The sequence below is a fragment of the Rissa tridactyla genome, chromosome 4 (genome assembly GCF_028500815.1).
Source record: "Rissa tridactyla isolate bRisTri1 chromosome 4, bRisTri1.patW.cur.20221130, whole genome shotgun sequence".
Classification (NCBI taxonomy): domain Eukaryota; kingdom Metazoa; phylum Chordata; class Aves; order Charadriiformes; family Laridae; genus Rissa; species Rissa tridactyla.
In genome coordinates, this window is record NC_071469.1 from 70,108,598 (window position 1) to 70,130,053 (window position 21,456).

Here is a 21,456-nt window from a genome sequence, read left to right on the forward strand (position 1 = left end):
AGCACCTGCCCCATCTCTCTGCCCTTCGAGGTTTCACCTCCACCAAACGGGAGAGGGGTTCATGCAAACTCCTCGGGTTTGTCACGTCTTGCTTGCTCCAGCCTCATGTTATTCTGACGTGGGTGGCACGGGAGCCAAACCCATGACCAGGCTGGAGGGCAGTCCTGGCAGCTTCCCTTCCACGCCAGGTCTCCACGTGGAGCTGGTTAGGAGAGGAGCCAAGGAAATTTGTGAGATGCTTCAGAGAACAGGGCAAAGACCAAGCGTGCGAGTCTGCTGCCAGGGTTCACCAGCAGCCCTCCCCACCACAGCTATGTAACTCTTCTCGCTCAGGTTAAAGGTCTCAGGAGAGCTTCGTGTGGACAACCACCACGGGATGAGAAAACACCTTCTTCCCACTTCATTCCCCTGTTTAATACCAGGTTCCTTCGCAGCCTGCTCTTCAGGAATTGGTCTTTGCCGCTGAGTGTGCTAGAGCGTGGCTGGACACTGGTCAACAAAGAGACAAAGCCAGAATTGAAGCCATGCTGTTTGCTTTGCATCGTGAGCCGCAGCTGTTTTCGTTAACAACTGCCCCTGTGTCCATGGACTGTCATTCCCTCCAGCACCCCGTCAGATGCCATCAGCTTACTATCGCTGCTCTGTGACGAACCCAAACTCAAGCGCTCAAAAAACAAGCAGGCAAAGTCCCTCTGCCTTGCTCCAAGAGTGGGGAGTTAGCGAAAGCCAGGCATGCTCAACCTTCTCATATAGGCGAGGAGTTTGGATCAGGCCTGAACGGCACAAAGGAACAAAGCCAGAGCTGAGAAAAGCATGATTTGTTTGTTTGTTTGTTTTAATCTGAAAGTCTCCACTTCTCACCCTTCCAGCTTTGGGAATTGCCAGGCATTTCTGATCCTTTGCCCTTCCATCTGTTCCTCTGGCTTACAGAGGTGACAGAGATCGGGGCTTGGGGGGATGATGTTTATTAAATGACAAACTTGGCTATGGCAGGATGGAAAAGTAAACACAATCCTGGCACATGGGAACCAGCCCGGGTCAAATGGGAGAGCTTGCTGTCCAGGAGGCAAGGCCAGAGGAGCAGCCTCCAGTGATTTGGACTTCAAAGACGGCATTATACCTGGAGGAGGGTGCCAGCAGTTTGAAACACAACTCCAGGTTCTACCCAGCCCCGATCTCTTTTCATGTCTCCTCTGGCTCTTGCAGTTTTTCCAGCATCCACCTTCTGCCCTCTCCACATCCCCATCCACATCATGATGCTGCTCCCCTCCTTGCACCTCTCCCGAAGTCACACAGAATCCCAGACTGGCAGGGGTTGGAAGGGACCTCTGGAGAGCATCTAGTCCAAACCCTGCCAAAGCAGGGTCACCCAGAGCAGGTTGGACAGGAACGCATCCAACCAAAGTTCTTCCTCATGTTGAGATGGAATTTCCCCTGTTCCAGTCTGTGCCCGTTGCCCCTTGTCCTGTCGCTGGGCACCACTGAGAAGAGTCTGGCCCCATCCTCTTGCCACCCGCCCTTGAGATATTGATGAGAATTGATGAGATCCCCTCTCATCTTCTCTTCTCCTGGCTGATCCCCCCCAGCTCTCTCAGCCTGTCCTCCCAGCAGAGGGGCTCCAGCCCTCCCAGCATCTCCGGGGCCTCCTCTGGACCCGCTCCAACAGCTCCGTGTCCTTCTGCTGTTGGTGCCCCAGTGCTGGAGGCAGCACTGCAGGGGGGTCTCACGGAGTGGAGCACAGGGGCAGAATCCCCCCCCTTGCCCTGCTGCCCACACTGCTGGGGATGCAGCCCAGGCTGCGGGGGGGTTCTGGGCTGCCAGCGCATGTTGCCCGCTCATGTTGAGCTTCTCATCCATCAACACCTCCAAGTTCTTCTCCTCAGGGCTGCTCTCCATCCATCTCTGCCCAGCCCAGATCTGCGCTTGGGATTGCCCCAACCCATGTGTTTATCCTGCATTTATCCACAAACGCTGTTTCCACCCGCAGTGCTGCCAGGCCCTTCGTGCACAGGCAGGCGGCACTTTTCACCCAGCAGCGTTTTAAGGACGTTGCAGATTGCTGCATAATCAGCCTGCGGCACAAATCCGCGCCAGGGCGGCTGACGAGAGCGGAGGCAGAGCCGGCACACCACATCCGAAGATAACGGAGCTCCTCTCCCCCAGCTTCTGACCCCCTGCGTCAGATTTGTCTGTTTTTCAGTGGACACGCGAGACAGGGGCCTGCATTCAGGGGATGAGGACGGGGCGAGGGGCGGCTGCGGGAGCAGCATCTTGCCGTGCAGAGGTGGGAAACACAACTGACCTCAAAGCGCATCCCGGCCTGTTGCCCAGGCTGCTTTGCCTCGCTGGGGTTTTTCGCAGGGATGCTCCATCTACTGCCACTTCCTGGAGAGTTTCACTTTCATTTTCACTTCCAGGTCTCACTTCCCGGCATCCAGCATCCCTGCTGGGCCTTGCTGGCCAGCCCAGGCCGCGGGAGGCACACGCTGCAGCCTTTCCCTCTGACCACACCGGGAGAGGAGCCCACGGTGTCACCCACTGCTGCTGTCCCGCTGTCCCCATTCAGTCTGTCCCTGGGGACCAGCCCCCCCAAAAAGTCCCTGGAGCTGGCAGGGATGATGGACAACTGTGATGATGGACAACATTGCCGAGCTGCCTCCAAGGTGGCTTAGGGATGTCACCTACCTGAGTGTCCTGAGCTGAAGTCCTTGTCCCTGGGTGTCTTGAGCATTCAAGGCTGGCGTCCTCCTCCCTCCACCATGGCTGCTAGGAGAGCACCGCCCATCCAGGTCTCCCCTGGGCCTCAGCAGTCCCCTGAAGTCGGTGGCCTGGCTGTAGGGCTGGAGAATCTGGGGTGCCAAAAATACAGACGGGGGGGTGTCCAGTCCAGCGCTTCCAGCGGTGGGATCTCCGAGCCCTGAGCCGAGACCTTGGTAGCGGGATGCTCACCCACCTTGGGCTTTCCCCACAGCCATAGGGATCGCTGCCCAGAGAGAAGAGACACCGCAGACCCAACCTACGGCGGTGGGGCTTCCTCCCGCACCCCGGGGCAGGCTGCAAGGGGTCCTCGGGTCCCCCCAGCAGCTCCAGGGATCCCTCGAGGGACGCTCCCCCGTCCCCGGTGGGCACACCGCTGCTGCAGCCGACCCCACCAGGCGGGGGAGCTCTCTGCCCGTATTGCAGCGGGGCCCCCCGGTGGCTGAGGAGGGTCCCCAGGGCCGCTGGAGCGCCGTCACAACGCGCACCCCCGTTACAAGGCGCACCGCGGGGCGGGGAGAGGCGGCGCCTCCGCTCCGCCGCTGCGAGGGGCGGGAGAAGAAAGGGAAGGCGGGCGGCGGCGGCAACCCAAGAAACGAGGCGGCGCGCGGGCGGGGGCGGGCCGGTGAGTGACAGGCGGCGGCGGCCGCCACTCGGGGAGACGGGCGGGCGCAGGGGGGGCGGGCCGGGCGGCAGCCAATGGGGAGGGCGCGCTGTCAGGAGCGAGCGCCTCAAATAATCGGGCTCAGCTGATTGTCCCCGGCAGAGAGTTGTTTGGCGGCGGGCGGGCGGGCGGCGCAGCCAGGAGGGCGGGCGGCGGAGGAGGAGAAGGAGGCGGGGGGCTCCTCTTTGTTGTATGGGGGTGTCCAGCCGGGGCTGAGGGGAGGGGAGGGCGCGGCGGGCGTTGGCGGGCCGTTGCCTCCCCTCCTCCTTCTTTCCCCCCCCCGCCCCTCGACCCCGGCGCTGCCCCATGAGCTCGACGGCGGCGGCCCTCGCTGAGGGGGCGGCCCTGGCGGAGGGGCCCGCCGTGCCCTACGCGGTGGAGCTGGGGCTGACCGTGCTCCACACGGCGCTCTACGCCGCCCTCTTCCTCTTCGCCTACCTGCAGCTCTGGCTGCTCCTCTACTACCGGGAGCGGCGGCTGAGCTACCACACGCTCTGCCTCTTCCTCTGCCTGCTCTGGGCTGCCCTCAGGACCACCCTCTTCTCCTTCTACCTGCAGAACTCCCTGCAGGCCCTCCGCCTCCAGCAGCCCTTCGCCCACTGGCTCCTCTACTGCCTGCCCGGCTGCCTGCTCTTCTCCAGCCTCTGCCTCCTCAACCTCTATTTTGCTGAGGTAAGTTGTTTTTCTTTGGGGGGTAGAGACACAGCAACCCCCCCCACCACCACCCTTTCCCCTTCAGCCACCCCCCCTGAACTTGGAGGTGTGCTGAGGTGTCCCCCGAAGCCGGGGTTTGGGGGGGGGGGGGGGCTGTGTGGAGGTGTGCCCTGGGCCAGGCTCGGTGGGAGAAGGGTGCTGAGAGGTCTCCCCTCAGTGCAGGCCTTGGGGCAGGTTGGGGGGATGTTGCGGAGATGCCCTGAATCCAGGCTTGGGGGGGATATGGGGAGGGCACAGGGATTATGCCCTGAATCCAGGCTGGGGGGTGGGGAGGGATGGGGGGGGTGAGGAGAAAGCATGCCCTGAATCCCGGTGTCAGGGTGGTGGGCGCATGGTGTGCAGCCCCCCCTGGGGTGGCTTTTGAGGGGGGAGACCTGAATCTCCCCATGCCCTGAGTCTGGGGTTGGGGGGGTGCAGAGATGTGCCCTGCTCCCCAGTGGGGCTTTCCCCTTTGCAGCCCTACAGGGGAGGTCTCTTAGGGGACTGTTTTGCATATTATTTTTTTTAATTGATTCCCCTTCTCTAAAGGGGACCAGAAAGTGGCAGCAGCAGGGGCTGCTCTGGCCTGGAGTGATGCCAACCATTACGTCACCAGCTAGAGCCTCTTCTGCTATTGTTGCTGCGCTCCCTCCTTCTCTCCATCGCTCCGCTCTGAACCGGGCTGCTTGTTCTGCAGCTTGTTGTCACACACAAAAAAAAAAAACCAAACCAAAACCCTGGGATCCCTCTGCCTCCCCAGACAACAGCCCGCGGCTGGAGAGGTGGGCCCCTTCCGAGCACAATGATCGCTACTGGGACAGTGCGGAGCTGCTTGTTATTGTTGCTGAGCTGTATTCCTCCTTTTCTGGGTTCCCCATCACTTGTTTTGTGACTATTCTATTTTTTCAGTCCTCCTTTCTCTAGTCTTTTCACTTGTCTTTATCTTTTAAAGCCTTGGCTCTCCCCTCCCCTTCTTCCTCTGAATATTTTGTTTCTGCTCCAGTTTCTCGTGAGCAGCCCTTTGCTCGCCTGCCTTCCAGTTTGGTGACTTGTTTCATAAATAGGCAGTACTTTCCTTCCAGCTTTGTTGTTGTTGTTCAGATTCTTTGCTCTGCAGCTCTCAGCTGTTTGCCAGCCTCACAAAGGAATCGCTAACACACAGCGAAATCGCTCCATCGCACCGATGTGTCACCGATGGGAGTTATGATTTCATTTTCCCGAGGACATCAACATTCACATGATAATGTGAGACTTGGAGCAATTGGGTTGTTCAGCTGTTTTGGTTCTTCCCCCTCTGACACAAACACCTGGAAGCTGGGGTAAACTGCCCGTTGCAAAAGCTGTTGGTGTTAGATATGCTGCTGATCAAGTGGCAGCAAAATAACAAGTGGTGCATAGTGTGCATAATCCATCTTGTCTGTTAAAGGGAGTCTGACCTACGAATTGCTCCAACCAGTGGGTGCTTTTGTGTCCCTCGAAAGACAAGCAGAGAAAGGGATCCCATGTTCTGGTACCACAAAGTGGCTGGATTTCTGTTTTCCTCCAAGTCTCACTGGACTTGACAGAAGATTTGCCTCTCTGCAGCTGTGTTAAAAGGCTCCTTTAAAGAACAGCAAAGTAAACTCAAATAGGTTCTCAGGCTTCCCTTCCTCCCAGGGTACCTGTTTTTCAGTGGACTCTGGCTGAATATACCCCATTTCTTTCTCCTTGAAGACCTAGAGCCAAGGGAAATCCTGTTTGAGGAAATAAGACCTCAGAATCTAGAGTGGGGAAGGATGAAATGACTTACTAAAATGGGTATACATGTGTAGTTACAGCGAGGGTCTGACACTTGGCTGTTGCAAGCAGAACAGGTGTCCAGTACTTTGTGGTGTTTGTGGGTGGTGGTAGGGAAGCCTGCAGCTCCAGAGGTTTAGAGAAAGTGCAGTGAACAGAAAGCTTTTGGTGTTTTTCTGGCTTCCATTTTAACAAAAGAAATGATGTGAGTGGTGATATTTGGCTTCCTCTGCTTGGGGAACAGGCTGATAAAACTAGTGCATCCCTCCCTTGACAGAAGGGTGCCATGTGCTGGTAGCTGAGATGTTCCTGGCTTGGCTGTGTTCAGTGTTTCTCTTAAAGCACAAGAGGCATTGTGTTAAGGGAGCTTAGGGTGTAATTAAAGAAGAATTGTCACTACCTCGAGGAAGGAGAGAAGCTGAGGTGGAACCACAGCAGTTTAGCTGAAGTGGCTCAAGATCTAGAGAGGACTGGTATGTTTACCAGTGTGACTTCAAGCAGAACCTGCTGTGGGTGGCCCATCCATTCCCAGTTCTTTAAGGGCCAGTTGGTAGCAACCTGTAGAAGGGCACTGGGCTTCTGCTACTCTGGGGGCAGTATCCTGGTCTGAGATAGCCTCAGATAAAAGCATAGGCTGCTTTTGTGTGGAAGGCCTGGCTAACTGTCTGTGTACACAGTGCCTCCTTTGTGGAGATGCTGGAGACGTGGCATCTGTCTAAGCAGTGGATGAAAATGTGGCCTGTGCTATGTTATTTGAACTAATCTTGCTTGATTTACGGAGCTCCCCAGGCTATTTACAAGCTGAGGATGAAATGGTGCTGGGTGGGGGAAGAGCTCAGGGAAACAACACATACCCATGGAGAGCTAGCATTATTTTGCACTCCAGGCTGTTCTGGGGCTGAAATTCAAACTTGTGAAACTGTCTGGTGTTCCTCCTTTCTGTGGGGAGAGGGTATCCTCTTCCTATCACCTCCCAGCCCCTGAGATTCCTGAGGGGATGTGGAAGCCTGACCAAATGCGTGTGGGATGCTCATTTGGTGGTGACAGTTTCTTTCTGTCACCGCCTTACTTCCACCTGGCACATCAAAAGGTGTGATGCCCTTTTGCTTGGGAGCATCTCATCCTCTCTGATTCAGCTTGTAACAGAATGAGATCCTTTCCAGGAAATCTGGAGTTCACAGGTTGTCAGGTCAGAATTCCTCAGATGTGTTCCCAGTCTTGCCTAAAACAGGCAGAACCAGTGGTTCGGATATCCAACCCGGGGTGCTTCTCTGCCTTGCTTTTGGACTAGCTCCTCTGCTGCCAGCTAGACATCTGCTTGAGTAATGCTACCTTTCCCAAGAGCCTGCCAATTCCTGCTTTCCCCCAGGTCATTGTCAGGAGCACAGCACATGAAATGTAGCCACAACAACCTCCATCTTGACCCTTTCAAAGACCTTCTTGAGCACTTGGCATCCTGGACTCACTCGGGAGTCAGCAACTGTGCGCAACAATGAGTAAGGACTTCTGCTGGAGTGGTGAGGCTCTGACAGGCTGCTCTGCCAGACTGGTGTGGCCATAACCCTTAACCTGTCTGGGTTTCTTTAAGTGCTCCATCTGATTAGATGACATCAGCCTTTCTTCATCTCTTGCTGCTCTAATTGCTCTGGAGCAGACAGGCATGGAAAGAGCATCCAGCCTGGGAGCTGTTTGTCCTTGCTGTCCTGTATCTTCCCGCTGTCTCAGATGGAAAACTGAAAAAGCCTTCATCTGTTCTTGCACTTTTCCACCTTCCTTATCTGGCAGACACCTAGCATGTGCCCTCTGCCTCAGAGGGACAGCTGGTAAGGGGTCACTTAAAACCAAAACTGCTCCATCCCATAGCTGGTGATTCCCATGGGAACAGGTGTCCATGCCAGCAACCAGCTATTCTAGGAAACCAGGGTACATGAGTTGCACCCTGTGTTCATGATGGCATAGGATGACCTCAGTATTAGTGGGGATGGTGAGAGGTCCTCCTCACAGATAGTTCCAGCTTTTTCTCTGAGGGGCGGGTGTGGGCTCAAACACTTGTTTTGGGGTGTAGTCCCAAAATAGTCCATGCTCTGCTCTGGTACTGAGTGACTATGGTGAAAGAAGGAATGTAGCTGTGGATGTTCTTGCAGCTGAGCGAGGGCTGTGTTCATGTCAAGGCAGGACATGGTTATGTCTTGCATCTGGAGAGCCTAAACTCATGATTTTGTTTATGGAGCAAAAGAGACTTTGGTTCTATCAGACAGACAATGACAAGTTGCTGGTGCTCATGGATCTTTCAGATCTGTTGTGAATGGCTGCACGAAAACCAAGCTGAAGTGCTATCGGAGGCTCGATGTTAGGGCTGAGATCCTGGCTTGTACAGATACTGAAAGTGGCCCTTAGAACTACCTGTGGGTTATGGTGTCTGTCACTTGTTGTCATGTCTTTGCAGCTGTGACACATCCAGTACACCTCTGAAGACTGAGTGTGTTTTTAGTGCTCTGAGAATGTACCCTTAGCAAGTTTACTTTCTGGACTCAGTGATGTAAGGCATTCACTTTTGTGAAATATATCCAGGCATCACAAAAACAAAAGCCCTCAGCATCACAGGGCACTTTGAGGTCTGTAGCTTTTCTCGGCCTCGCCTTCCTCCCAAGTCTGTGGCTGATGTGAAGTGCTCAAAGGACTTGTGGCTCCAGAAAGACAACAGGCTGAGTGTTGCCTAACTGTTATAAAAGGCTTGCTTAGGAGGACATGTTCTCAGCCCTCCTGCTCTGGGCTAGCAGAGACCTTGTTCCTTGTTTTCAGCAGGCAACTGATGACTTTTGGAGCCGGCCTCTCGGCTAGGAACTGGAGGAACTGTTCAGTTTGCAAGGGTTGCTACTAGCAACTTGGCATCATGCACCTGTTTCAGGGCAGGGGTCTGTATTTCCTATTTTTATGAAGAACAGGACTGCTCCTGAGCTCTCTGTGCTGGTTTCTTCCCAGCAGAACCCACTACATCAGCTGTCCTTGGGCTTTGAAAAGCAGCAGTGCTGGAAGGCTTGCAAGATTGTCTCAAGGGCAAGAACCCAAAGGTGCATTGTGAACACTACTGGTGTCACCTACTGACCTATGAAGAAAAAAGCAACCTTCAGATGAGTTATCATGTCTTAATAACTAAAACCACTGTAAACCGAGTGATGCCTGTTCTTTTCCTGAAGTTACAGGACTAAATAGCTGGGGGCTAATAAAAGTGTAAGGCTGGTGCTGTGGTCTCCCTCCGCTTTCCGTGGCAGCGGTCCAAGTGTGAGTCTCGGGTTGCCATTGCACTCTTAACCCTGAGACAGCTCTGTGTGCCTTAGTCCCCAGGGCTCAGGGCCACAGGGGTGGGTCTTGGGAGAGTCCCTTGCTCAGGGCTGCTGCAGAAGCCAGCATCTTCTTTCTGTTAGCCATTGGCATTTCCCTGCTCAGCTGAGGGGCTGTTCTCACGCAAGGGCGATCAGCTGGAACACAAGCCAGGGACTCTTGCTCAGCTCTTCAGAGGCTGCAGTGACAGAGTGTTTTTTCTGGGAGTCAGAGCAGCAGTGCAAGTACCTCAAATGGACTTCCATGCTCCACAAATGGGTGCTGAACCAAGAGGTTTCCCAGCTGGATGTTCTTGATGTCTGTTTTGACACTCCCAAAGCACTTGAACATAGCCTACAGGCAAACTAGGCACAGAGGGAGGATTCAGGGATTTTTCTGTTTTGAGGTCACCACATGGTCCTTCAAGGCCCAGGTTACCTTGTAACTCAGATGAGCTGGATCAGACCCTCAAACCCTGAAATGTCTCTGGAAATCCTGTTGGCAGAAGCCTGATTTCTGAAGCTTCAGAGTGCCATCATGACCTCAGTGCTGACTGGAAGGCAGGACCCAAGAAATCTCATCAGAAAAAAAGCTGGCTGAGGCTGCCTTGTGAGAGATGAGTGATTCTTCACTGCAGCCACAGTCTGGAAGCTGACAGGGAGGACTCCTTGCAGAAGCAGTGAAACTAAACCTCCACACCTGGGCAGCAAGCTCACAGTGGTCTTGTGTTCACCCCACAAGTATATGTCTGCTGGACCTGGCTAAATGGCTCTCTACCTCTTCCCAAGTTCCTTCAAAGTCTCTAGTCAGGACACGAGCTTTGTCTGAGGCTGAATGTGATCTCAGCTCTGGGGTCTGCACCAGGATCTGCCTCTTTCACAGGACAAACCCCAGTTCCTGCCATGGCTGTGCTGAATCTGTGTGTGACAAGTGAGCTCCATGTAGCTCTGCCAGCATGCTGCTTGCCTGACCATGTGGGAGCACCAGTTACCTGTCCTCTTGCGGTGGGACCCCTGTGCTCCCATCTAAGCTGTGACTTGGGTGTGCGTCCGCACCTTCCTGAGCTGTCCATATGTCCTTAGGCTAGAAGTCCTGCCCCTGTAGGCTTCAGTAGCAGCCACTTTCCAGCCCAAAGGGACATGGAGGCTTGTCTGCCATACGGAAAGGGTGTTGTAGGGCTGCCTGAGTGTGAGATGATGGTTCTCCTCTAGCCTCAACCCAAATGGCTGGGGGTGCAGGCATGGGTTCAGTACCTGCAATCCGAGGAGAGGCCCGTGAGTTTTTGCTTTTGAAGCATTGATCCTTCTTGTGCAACTGTCAACTTGAGTCTCCTAATCCCTTGTGCGGTGAGGAGATTCACAGAACCCAGATCCACTCTTGGACAGTGCGTGTTGCTTTGAAGAGTGAAACAGTCTGTAAATGACTGACATCTTATACGCTTGTCTGTCAAATGTGCTGTGGAAATGGGCCTTCCACCTCTACAGGACTTCCTGCCATCTCAGAGTTACTTTTCAGGTGTATTTGGCCTACAACCATCTTCAGGATGGAGGAGCTGCGAGTTCTAAATGCGTGTTACAGCCTGCGGGTCCATAATCCGATACCAGAGGGCTATTTTAGATCAGCTATTTGTCTTGCTAAAGCACAGCAGCTGAAGTGGCCTTCTCTAACAGGGAAATTGAGCATGATTGAGGTTCTAAAATATGCAGCACAGAACACTGGGCGAAGCAGATGTATTTTTGAATGTTCTTAGTGACTACTGAGTACTAAACTCCCTGCTTTTCTTGAAGTCCTTAGGTGTGGTGTTATTAAAGTCCTTGTTACATATGGGATATTAAATACTTTTATAGGGACATAGTTTAGTGGTGGACTTGGCAGTGTTAGGACTCCATTGTAAAGGTCTCTTCCAACACAAATGATTCTATGGCTACTGGACACCTACATTTGGGCTTGGTTCTTGCAGGAAAAAAAGAATACCAGTCTTTCTTGCAAGTGGGTCTGGTTGCAAGACTTGGTGCTAATAGATAATCTAGAGTCCTTCAAGATGTCCAGCTGGATGCTGGCTCTGCTGTTGTATATGCCTTTACTAAGGTTAAAGGAGAACTGTAGGTCATGTTAAGTAATGCTGTGCAAATCTTTCCCCTAGGTCATATTCAAAGTGAAATGTGCAGCTGAATTCAACAAGTACAAGTAAGTGATACTTTCCTAATGTTACCTTCAAAGCTGGCTTAAGGTGAACTTGTGCTGCAGTGCTGGGAATGGGAACTTCAGACCCCAAAGACCGAACAGAGCTAATGCCATACCTAGCTGTGCTCTGACAAAGGATCAGTCTTGTGCCTTGGAGTGGAGCTTCAAGTGTACCAAGGAAGCTAAAGCATATGCTGCATGCCTCCATCAGCATCCCAGTACTGGTGTTGCTCACAAACCGCGTGAACTCTCAAGGTCATCCTGAGTTGTCCTACCCCAGAAAAGCTCTGCAGAACAAGGCTTGAGTAATAGGTGGGACCTGTGTTTGTGCAATCCAGGTGCTTCCTAGCCATTTCCAGGGAAACCCACAATGGAAAATGCAAGCTCCAGTGGCTTTCAATAAAGAAGTTGCAGTGGTTGTGATGACTCATAGCTTATTGACTGAAGTTAATGCAGAGCTAGAGCAACACTTAAAATCTGCAAGATAAGAACCTGACTGTCAGAAGATGAGTCTTGTAACTCATGACTACTTACACTGCTCATGCATTATGAGAGCAGCTCAAACAAACACTCTGCAGACTTGGACTGTCAATAGAACCACTGAAACTTACTGGAATGTCTGATCTTCATAGCAAGCAGAGCACTGGGCATGCTGGGAGGTTCTTTTGCCTGATGAGACAGGAGGGTGGTGGAGAATGGCCACAGAATTGTCTGACTTCAACTCCTTTATTTTTTTTTCTTTTCCCCCACCATCTCTCCAGGGTCCTGTTGTACCTGGGCTCCGTATTTACCAGCCTCCTCTTCTTAGTTGTGAATTTAACTTGTGCAATGTTAATCCACGGTGAGGTGCCGGAGAACCAGTTGAGGTGGACAGTCCTTGCCCGTGCCCTAGTTAACGACAGCCTCTTCATCCTCTGTGCCATCTCGCTGGCTTGCTGCATGTGCAAACTGGGAAAGATGTCTTCAGCGAATGTCTACCTCGAGTCTAAGGTAGGTAAATGCCTTGTAAACTACACTGGAACTGCACTGTCGTCAGCTGGATTGTTAACTGGATCTGTGTGTGCTTGCTCAGAGCAGTGCTGACCTGGTTGCACCTGAGCTATTTCTGCTCAAATACTCCTTCCAGTGTGGAGGTGGCAGCTCTTGGACTCCTCCCTCCAGAAAGTGCATGCTCCTGCTGTAGCAGTGAAGTGCCCTGCACGTTTTAAGGGAATACTTTGTCTGCAGCTTTGGAGCTGCTTATGCGTTTCAGGTTTAGAGGTACAATTCAGGGTTTGTCTACAAGAGGGTTCTCTAAGGAGTAGCAGATGCAGTTTCGGCAGCATATTGTCACTAAGGACAGTAAAATCTGCAGCATATTGTTATCTCTGGCAGATGCATGACAACTATCTGCAAAGGGGATCCCCCTGCAGCAGTCCAGCTTTAGCTGCCTGCTTGCTTGAGCCAGAGGCAGTGCTCACCTGTCCTGGATGAGATGAGCATCTTAGAAGGGGAGGAAAAGTTGCTGTAAGTCCTGCCCCAAGGCAGAAGGACAGATGAGGGTCTAAACATACATGGCTCTTCTCCAGCAGGTAGGAAAATGGATAAGCCACCAGCAGTCTTGTGTTAGTGTGGCAGTAGGCCGCAATTAAGTGTGTGCTTAAGCTGTCTGCTCTTCCTCTGGGAAGCCATATCACTCCTATCAAAGGCAGTGACTCCAGGGTGGGGATCTGGCCTGGTGAGAAGGGCAGATGTAGTCTCTTGATGAGCCTGGAAAGATCTATAGAAAAACTTGAGCCCTGAGCATGGGGAAGCACAGCTCAGGGAAGCCAGCTGCCTGGCTCTGGTACTTCTGAGCTACTGCCTTTTCCCAGTAGTACAGCTCCTCACCTCATGTGGTCCGAATCACCTCTTTCCCGGAGTCAGAATAAGGTCTCCTGCAGAGACCTTATTTCCAGTGTGTCCTCAGTCAGGTGAATCTGTATGGGCTGAAATCACTGCTGAGGCTGGCCAGGGTGTAGAGCTCCTGGTGGCTGTTGGATGCCTCTGTCCCCCCTCAGAAGAGGGTGACAAGCAGCCTTGCAACAGACACTGATGCAAAGACATTCTGGATCCTGACAACTGCCTTGGGTTGGTTGGAGGCATCTCCTTGCTCCTTAGCGGGCCATCTGCGCGACCACTCAAAGTCCATTGCCCCTTCTTTTAGAGAGGGTTGCCAGAGCTGGGCTGACAAGGTTGAAGCTGGGGCTTTCTGTAGGAGAAGTCTGGGTCTCTTAGGCAGTGGAGAGCATCGGTGGCTGCCCAGAATCCAGGATGTGTGTGGGCCATAGGTACTGGGACCAGCTGCCTACCTGGCTCTTGTGACAGCTGTCCACAGAGGCCGCAGATTGCAGCTGGATGATCTGAAGTGAGACAGAGGAGCCGTGACTAAGCTGAGAACCTGCTCAAATCCCTGCTTGCACGGGCCAGGTACCCAGCTCTGACTGGATCTGGACATTAATTAACTTATCAAGTTCACCCAGCAGTGGTTTATGAATGCAGTAACTTCCTCTAGTTACATGCCTGAGGCTGCCTGTGGGGCCTTGCTCTTGTACAGCACAGCGCTAAAGAAGCCTTGCTCTCAAGTTGAATACTCAACCTGACTGTCTGGTAAAGGTCTCTTGCATTCAAATGCTGTCTCCCTTCCCTGCCTTGAAGGCATCCCCCGGCTTTGTGTTGTGGAGGAGCTGCAAAAATAGGGTGGGGATGAGCAGAAGTGTTACACAAATGCCTGAAAAGGCTGTCCTGCCTCCTGAACTCCAGCTCTGAACCTGCTGACTCAAAGCAATGCAGGAAGGCTGGAGGGGCCCAGTGAGGCGGCTGCCTCCACCACGGAAGGTAGGAAGGTTTGAGCCATTTGATGCTTGAGGAGGCTGCGCTATTGAACCGCTGCCAGATCCTATACTGTGGTCCTTGTCTGCTGGAGACTTGCTTCACTAGCCTTTCTGCCTCTTATTCTGCTCTCCTGAACACCATGGACTTGGCTAACAGTGCTAGAGCAGGCTGTGTTCTTGTGCTTTGGTGCTGCCACAGGGGCCTGTCTGTCAGCAGCACTTTCATGCTGACTCTTCCAAGGCACTGTCTTGAGCAAGTGCTGGAAAGCTAGGAAAGTAGAACTGGTGTACCCATAGCTTGGATGTGGAGCAGGTCAATGAGATGAGCTTCCTGAGCAGATTTGTCTCCCTAACTACAAAGGCAAGTCAGCTGCTGAGATGTGTTTGCCTGCCCACTTCCTGGCTTCTGCTCTGCAGTGACTTGGTGGCTACTGGTAGCTATTAAAAGGCTGTATTTAAGGGGTGTATTTAGCAAAGAAACGGAGACACTTGCAGATCTTCAAGTGGCTGCTTCTCCCATGGCTAACTGTCCGAGAAAGGTAGGACCTTCAGGGTACCTCATGCAGCTGTCCCTCTGACAGCACTGCATCTGAAACACTGTGGAGAAAGTTGTTCTTCACCAACACAAGACAGATAGTAGGAGGCAGGTGTCCCACAACATCTAGCCGCCCTTTATCACACTGCCTTCTTTACAGTTGTGTTTAGCAAAGCCTGGTTTGTCCCATAGCAGCACCGGGGTTCAGGTGCTGGATCTGTCTCCCTGTTCTCAGAGTTGCCCACCCCAAATATTTGGGCTTCCTTCCTAGATAAATGTGTTCAATGTGGGGGTGCTGAACTGCTGCAGAGTGAATGAGCTGGGTGGACATCTCTGCTGTAGAGTCTGATCAAGGTGTAGAAGCAGCAAGTTGATTTTCTTAATGGTTGTTGGTTGGCCTTCAGGAGACCACCACAGAAAGGCAGTGGGTGGGGTGGCATCTCTCTGGACTACCAGTTTGAAGCTGACTGATGAGATCCTGAGTGGCACTCCTGTGCCTCAAGTTGTCCCTTGCTCCCTGGTGACACTGGCTGTGTAGCTCTGCTACTGCAATGAACTCATCACACAAGGAAGCTCTTAACCAGCTCTGAATATTTTAGCAACAATATACAAATGTTCTAGGTCATTCTTGCCTGCACAGCTTCTCACGCATTTAAGGGGAAGGCGGGGGGCGTGTGTGTGGAATTCTGGCTTTGTAGGAAGGTCTGTATTAAAACTGTTTTTCTTCCTGCTCTAGGGAACATCTGTCTGCCAGGCGATTCTTGTGGGATCTGTAGTCGCTCTTCTGTATTCCTCAAGGGCTTGCTATAACCTGGTAGCTGTGGCCATATCTCCCGACAATGTTCCTGGTCCTTTTAACTATGGCTGGGACAACCTTTCAGATAAGGTAAGTGTCTGTGACACCAATCCAGAGCTAGTAAAGTGACAAGCAGTTACTCTGCCACCCTGTGAGGGCATGTGTAGGGGAAAAGAGCTTTGGGTAATGGTGTCTGGTTCTCGACATCCCCAGGTGAGCTGGATTTCTGCCTTCAGAAGCTGTGCTTGCTCTCTCCACCAGAGCAAGCTGGAATCTTCCTCTGGCTACTTCTTCAGGCAGCATCCCCTGTTGTGCTCTTCAGTTTTAGCCTGCCAACTCTTCTTTTGGGGGAGAGGAGGAACAAGTCAACTAGAGCAGAAAAGCAATGCTTAATAAGGCATGGCTGTGTGCAAGGGAGAGTCACTGGTGTGAGGAGGGAGCTAACAGTACCCTGGTAGCACACTAAAGAGAACTATCTCACTAAAAACAGTAGTCGAGTAAGGGTCGCTATTCTGGTTTAAGGACTCCTGTCTTCATAAAGAGTTTCTCTGCATTCCTAGTTCTCCAGAGCTGTGTGCAGTGTCCAGCTTTGGGAGCTGTGTAGGTCTACTGATGGCTAGGATTATACAGAGACCTCTAACTTCTGTCCACAGGTGCATGTGGAAGTGAGCAGTGAAGAGTACGTGGTGTTTGGAGTGGTCCTTTTCCTCTGGGAGCTGGTGCCAACGACTTTCGTGGTGCTGTTCTTTCGGGCTCAGAGACTGAGTCAGAACTTGGTAGGTGTGAGCAAGCTGCTGTAGCTTGAGGAGTCCCGAGGTGCCTGGGGTATGGGTACAGGCCTTTAGGAACACTGTCAGAAACATCTCACTTGTGGCCCATCTCCTTTCTCTTTAACAGACTCCAGCGGGGATGGTCAATAGTCACAGCTACAGCTCCAGAGCCTACTTCTTTGACAATCCAAGGCGCTACGACAGCGATGATGACTTGTCACGGCTTGGGGCCAGAGAAGGAGGGTAAGTGTTGTGCTGGGCAAGGGAAAGCCCAGCTGCTGTTCGGCTGCCCTGTGTGGACGCAGCAGAGCTCTTGGCTTCTGCTCTTAGGAAAAAAATTTTGGTCTAAGAGGCAGCTTGGGCAAGGTGGATGGGCCAAGGAGCCTTCTGACTAAGCTTGGGTTTGTTCCCTTCTGCAGCTCACAAGGAGCTGTTTTTATGAGATAGAAGTGACCAGCTCTGAGGGGTGGCTATTGCTCTGGGTGCTGGCAGGTAGAAGTATGCAGTGGCTACAGAGAGGAGGCCTCATCCAGGAGGGCTGATCCTGCTAGGATCCTTCCTCAGCTGTGGGGATGGAGGGCTCTTAAATGACCTCCAGAGGAGTTTCTCCACTGGGAAGTGAGAGGCGGTGAAGTCCTGGGAGGGACATGATCCCTGGGAGCCAGCTGGGACAAAGCTCTGCAGGAACACCTGGTACAGGGGAGAATGGTCTGGTATCCCCAGCAGAACTAGGGGGAAACCTGACAGCCTTGGCCTTCACTGCTGCTCAGGGTGTAGTGGGGGGTTCAGAGGTTCTGGCTCTTCTTGACCAGTGGTGCAGGGCCTGGTCCTCTTCTCCTTGTACCTGTTTCATCAAAGCCAGGTTCCTTGGAGATGCTGTGCTTGCATGGCATAGTGTGCTTCTGCAGACCTGGATACTGGGAGCAGAAGTCTTTCCTGGCAGTGGAGACTAGCTGCAGCCAAATTACTCATCTCTAAGAGTCTGTGTCTGTTTTTTTTTTCCTGTCTCTCCTCCCAGCTTGGCCACCCCCCAGTGCTCTGGCTGCTATGGGTCCCTGGCTGGCAATGACAACTACACGGTGGGTCCCCATCTCAGCGGAACGGTTACAGACAGTGCCCCCTTGCTCTTTGCCGCAGGCGGCTCGGAGATGAATAATCACCATAGCTCATACCCTGCACCACAGAACTGAAGAGGCTGTGAGGTCCCTTTCTTCCCCAGAAGTGGCATTCATGTATAGGATTGTAACCTGGTTTTCTCTTTCCTTCTTCCCTGGAGTATCTAACTCATCGACACAAACATTCCACTACCTGCTGCAGCTGTAAGTGGGACTGAGCCTATGGCTGCAGGCAGTAAGCAAGAGAACTGTGACTTTAAGGTACCATGTAGCAAAGTGAAGCTGAACTCTCTGGAAGCTTTTTCTTGGTCTGGTCTTCAAGATGTCGGCAGCTAAATGCACCAGAGCTTCCTCACTAGAAAAGAAACATCAAATGCATATTTGCACTTTTATCTGCACACTTGGAAGGAACGAAATCTTGCTCAGACCGCGCTTGGTCTGAGACTGTTCTAGTTACTCTTTTAATTGCACATCCATAGCTGGGAGAGGCACTGTCTTCCTGCAAAGACGTGTTCCGTGAAGTACTCTGCATCCTGACTCACTTGGGAGTGTGAAGCTCTGGCCGAGCGTGTTACAGGCAGGGCCTCCTGCGGTGAATGTTCAAGCATACTGTGCCATATTCACACCTGGCAGGGCTGATGCCTCTGGGCTGAGTGTGGTCTTGCTCTTGACTGCTGGGCCTCGTTTCACCTGGTTGCTGAAGTGTCCTGCCTAGGACTGTGGGCTCAAAGCTGGGCTCTAAGCATATCCTAGCGGACGCCTGGGAGGGTGAGATCAAGTGCTCCTACTGGCATTAAGATCACTATGTTGTAACCAACCCACTAGCTCGTGGCAAAGGAAGAGGGCTGGCGTGGATGGAGGGGGCGAGACTTCATAGGCTGCTGCCTTCTGGGAGAGCTTAGAGCTGGCTCGGCGAGAGCATGCCTGTAGGAACACGTGTGGCCCAAAGCACGTGTAAAACTAGGGCTGCTTTAACTGGTGGGTGGCGAGAGCAGTCCTGCTCCCTCTTCACCCGCCGTGGGGCTCCCCTTTCCCCCTCAGTATTAAATTGCATTTAGCAGATAACCAAGAGTTTTAACCTGAAGCGAATGTGAACCAGTGGGGTCCCCACAGAGGTGCGGGAGGTGTCTGTCTGCGGAGGCAATGCCTGCTGTTGCAGAGGGAAGTTGCAGATGCCGCAGAGAGCTGGTCCCTGGGCTCCTTCGCTCTCCCTTCCCCTGCCATGGGGCAGGACTGTGGGCCTGGAGTCCTCCCACTGCCACAGGAGCTGTGTCAGCAGGCTTTGGGTGTACACAGGGTTTGAGTGTGTTGGGTCAGTCTGGGAAGAGGTTTCTCTGTCTGTCTTTAACCAAAATTGCCAAGTTTGACCTGGCCTATAGCTCCATCTGGCTCTTGGAGATGACGCTTGGTGTTATTCCTGGCTTCCTGGGGCTGAGCGAAGCAGCTTTGGACACAGCCTTGGATGGAGGCACTGGTCCAGGGAGGGCAACTGCTCTGACCTCTAGTGACAACCTGAACTGGAACTGCTTTTCCCGTACCTAGAGCTGCTCCTGCTGTTCAAACCAGAGTCTGACACTGAAGGACCCAGCTGGGGTGAAGGACTTAGCTGGGCAGGGGCTGGCGTGGTGCTGTGGGACGTGGGGCTGGGCTCTGGTGCCGGAGGCAGCCTCGGTGTCCACAGCTGTGTGTGAGAGAAACCCCCAGCACTGGGGCAGCCCCGGCCTCTCCTCACTTGCCGTGTGCTCACTGGTATGGCCTGGTCACCCATCACCTGCATCACTTGTACTGAGCTAGATGTCACTTGTCACTGAGAACACCCAGTCCCTCTGTGTGGTTTCCTCGGCTGGCTTCTGGGCCTCTCCTTGCTAACCTGCTTCACTTGTGCTGGCCCAAAAAAAAAAAAAAAGAAACCCCTGCTGCTTTTTAGAGAAGGCTCTGAGGGGGACAACTTTCGGCACATCCCTCTTGCTCTAGTACTTGAACCAGAGAGCTCCACCCTGACTGCTGTGGCTCTCCCGGCTGCTCTGCCTGGTGTGGCATAAGGGACCTGTCCCCTTGCCTCAGCTGGGCTGCAGAAACGGGTTGTTCCATCTCAAATCACTGCTTGACTTATGGCAAAGCTAATGAAGGACCTGGACTCGGTGCGTTGCCCTTCTTTCTTCTCCCGTAAGTCACCAAAGACAAGAAGTGACGCTAGTGGCCCCTGTTCTTGCTTAAATTCCAAAGCACTAGGAGCACTTTAATTTATTTTTTTTTTTGGAGGGAAAGGAGTGTAGTGCAAAAAAAAAAATTAAAAAATAAAAAATTAAAGGGCTACAGGCTCCTTGTTCATATTGCACTGAAGCACACAACAACCATATGATCTTCCTGGCATTCGGATGGCAGGTCGGGGCAGTGAGTCTTGTTGCTTAATGTACTTGTGAGTGACTGGCAAAAAGTGTTTTGGTTTTATTCATTTGTACGGATGGCCGTTAATTTCAAAACTCTGACCGCTCCTGCTGGGGCTGGTCCTGTGTTTTACTGAAGTAATTTATAGCTGAGAAGTACAATGACTTTTTTAATGCATAGTTGCCTTTCATTAAACTTTCTTTCTTTTTTTTTTTTTTTGGTATGGTTTAACAGTATTTTGGCTTTGCAGTCAGGCAGCAGCTGGCTGCAACAGGAAGCTGTGGCCAATGAATGTACCTATTTGTTCTTCACTAAACTGTAACCAAGCACTACTATGTTGAAATAAAAAAAAAATAATAAAAAAAAAAGGAGGTTTTCAGTGCTAGGTTGCTGGAGGCCTGGCTGGGTTTCTGCTCTTGGTGTGACCCAGCTCCAGCTGTGGTCCTGCAGCCCCCCTTGTCCTGGCCAGGGGCTCAGTGGCTGTGTTGGACATCTCATGGCTCTGCTGAGACGTCGGTAAAGCTGCTTCTTGATGGGTTTGGAGCGCTGAGCCTGACCTCCTGTAGCTCAGTCCTGGCCGGTGTGACCAGTATCCCCACAAGTCCCTCTCTGGTTGGGTGCAGAGCACACAGAGGTGGCTTTTGCTAGGGGTCCTGCAGTTCCCCTTTGCAGCTGTGGTTTTTCCAGGGCTGGGGAGGGCAGAGCACCCTTCCTTCCTGTTGCCCTCACAGGGTGCTTTACCCTCTGATGTTTCTCGAGGCTGGCTGTGGCCCAGAGGGACGCAGTGCTTCCCCTTGTCCCTGTCTCATGAGGTACAAGCTCAAACCATGTCCTCTGCCCCTCGCCGCCTTCTGCTTCCACACGCACAGCTCCTGGGGCAGGAGATGATTCAGGGCGTGGGCTGTGCTCTGTCCCCTTCTTGGGACTTGTGATCCCTCTGGCCTCCTCTGCAGCACCGAGCTGCGGAGGAGCCGAAAACCCCAGCTCAGGAACTTGGTGCTTGCCTTATTTCCTTGCACAGGTTTATCTGCGTGGCCTTGAGCTTGCCGCAAACAGCAGCGGCTTTGCTGGAGCACACGCTGGCTGCACCTTCCTGTCCCTACAAGCGCGTTTTTTTGGGGGCTCAGGGTGAAAAGCAGCATGGCTGCTGGGGCTGTTGCACCCCCGTCCTGGGGGTGTCTAGTCTCTGGCAGCTCTGACTACGTGCCAGCCTGTCCTTTGCCCCCGTTGCGAAGGCAGATGGTGTAATCGGGGCTGGCAGCAGGACGGGGTGTCTCGCCCCTCCATGCCTGGCCCAGGAAGGGTCCCCCTGCTCTGCTCCAGGAGCTCTTTGTCCTACTTCCCTGGCTGTTTGTCCTTGCAGCGGCAAAATTCAACTTCGCTTCAGCCACTGAGCAGCTCTGCGCTGCCTCTGAGGAGCTGCAGCCCCGCAGTGGGTACGTCCTTTCCCTTTTTAGCCCTGCCTGGCTACCAGCGCCAGGCAAGCGGCTCCCAAACGAGGACAGACCCGCTTTAACGGGCTGGGAGCGGCAGGAAGGCCAATGGGTCCCAGCGCTCGCTGCAGGAGAGGCTGTAACTCAGGCCCTGCCTCCCCTTGCCCTACAT

The 21,456-nt window shown here is 53.0% G+C and overlaps 2 protein-coding genes across 4 annotated transcripts in view; one reads left to right on the plus strand and one right to left on the minus strand.

Moving 5' to 3' along the window:
• The window catches only part of TXNDC16 (thioredoxin domain containing 16), a 38,526-nt gene extending 35,278 nt beyond the window's left edge, over positions 1 to 3,248 (minus strand). For 2 of the 3 annotated variants that reach the window (XR_008466390.1, XM_054201214.1), the window contains exon 1: positions 2,686 to 3,248. Coding sequence is in view for 2 of the 3 variants with exons in the window: in XM_054201214.1 (XP_054057189.1) it covers positions 2,686 to 2,731 (46 nt within the window). In the remaining variant the exon portion in view is untranslated. The remainder of the gene's footprint in view (positions 1 to 2,685) is intronic. The other variant, XM_054201215.1, reaches the window with a different exon arrangement.
• A 417-nt stretch (positions 3,249 to 3,665) lies between these two features.
• On the plus strand, positions 3,666 to 21,278 carry GPR137C (G protein-coupled receptor 137C). The gene is made up of 7 exons (XM_054200510.1): positions 3,666 to 4,093; positions 11,355 to 11,398; positions 12,157 to 12,385; positions 15,519 to 15,668; positions 16,232 to 16,354; positions 16,476 to 16,591; positions 17,367 to 21,278. The coding sequence occupies exons 1-7, from the start codon at positions 3,728 to 3,730 to the stop codon at positions 17,536 to 17,538; spliced, it is 1,200 nt and encodes a 399-aa protein (XP_054056485.1). The 5' UTR covers positions 3,666 to 3,727; the 3' UTR covers positions 17,539 to 21,278.
• Positions 21,279 to 21,456: the final 178 nt, after the last annotated feature.

Coding starts and splice junctions, on each gene's coding strand:
- GPR137C (XM_054200510.1), top strand. CDS start 3,728: ATGAGCTCGACGGCGGCGGCCCTCGCTGAGGGGGCGGCCCTGGCGGAG. Junction 4,094..11,354: donor TCAACCTCTATTTTGCTGAG/GTAAGTTGTTTT, acceptor TCTTTCCCCTAG/GTCATATTCAAAGTGAAATG. Junction 12,386..15,518: donor ATGTCTACCTCGAGTCTAAG/GTAGGTAAATGC, acceptor TTCCTGCTCTAG/GGAACATCTGTCTGCCAGGC.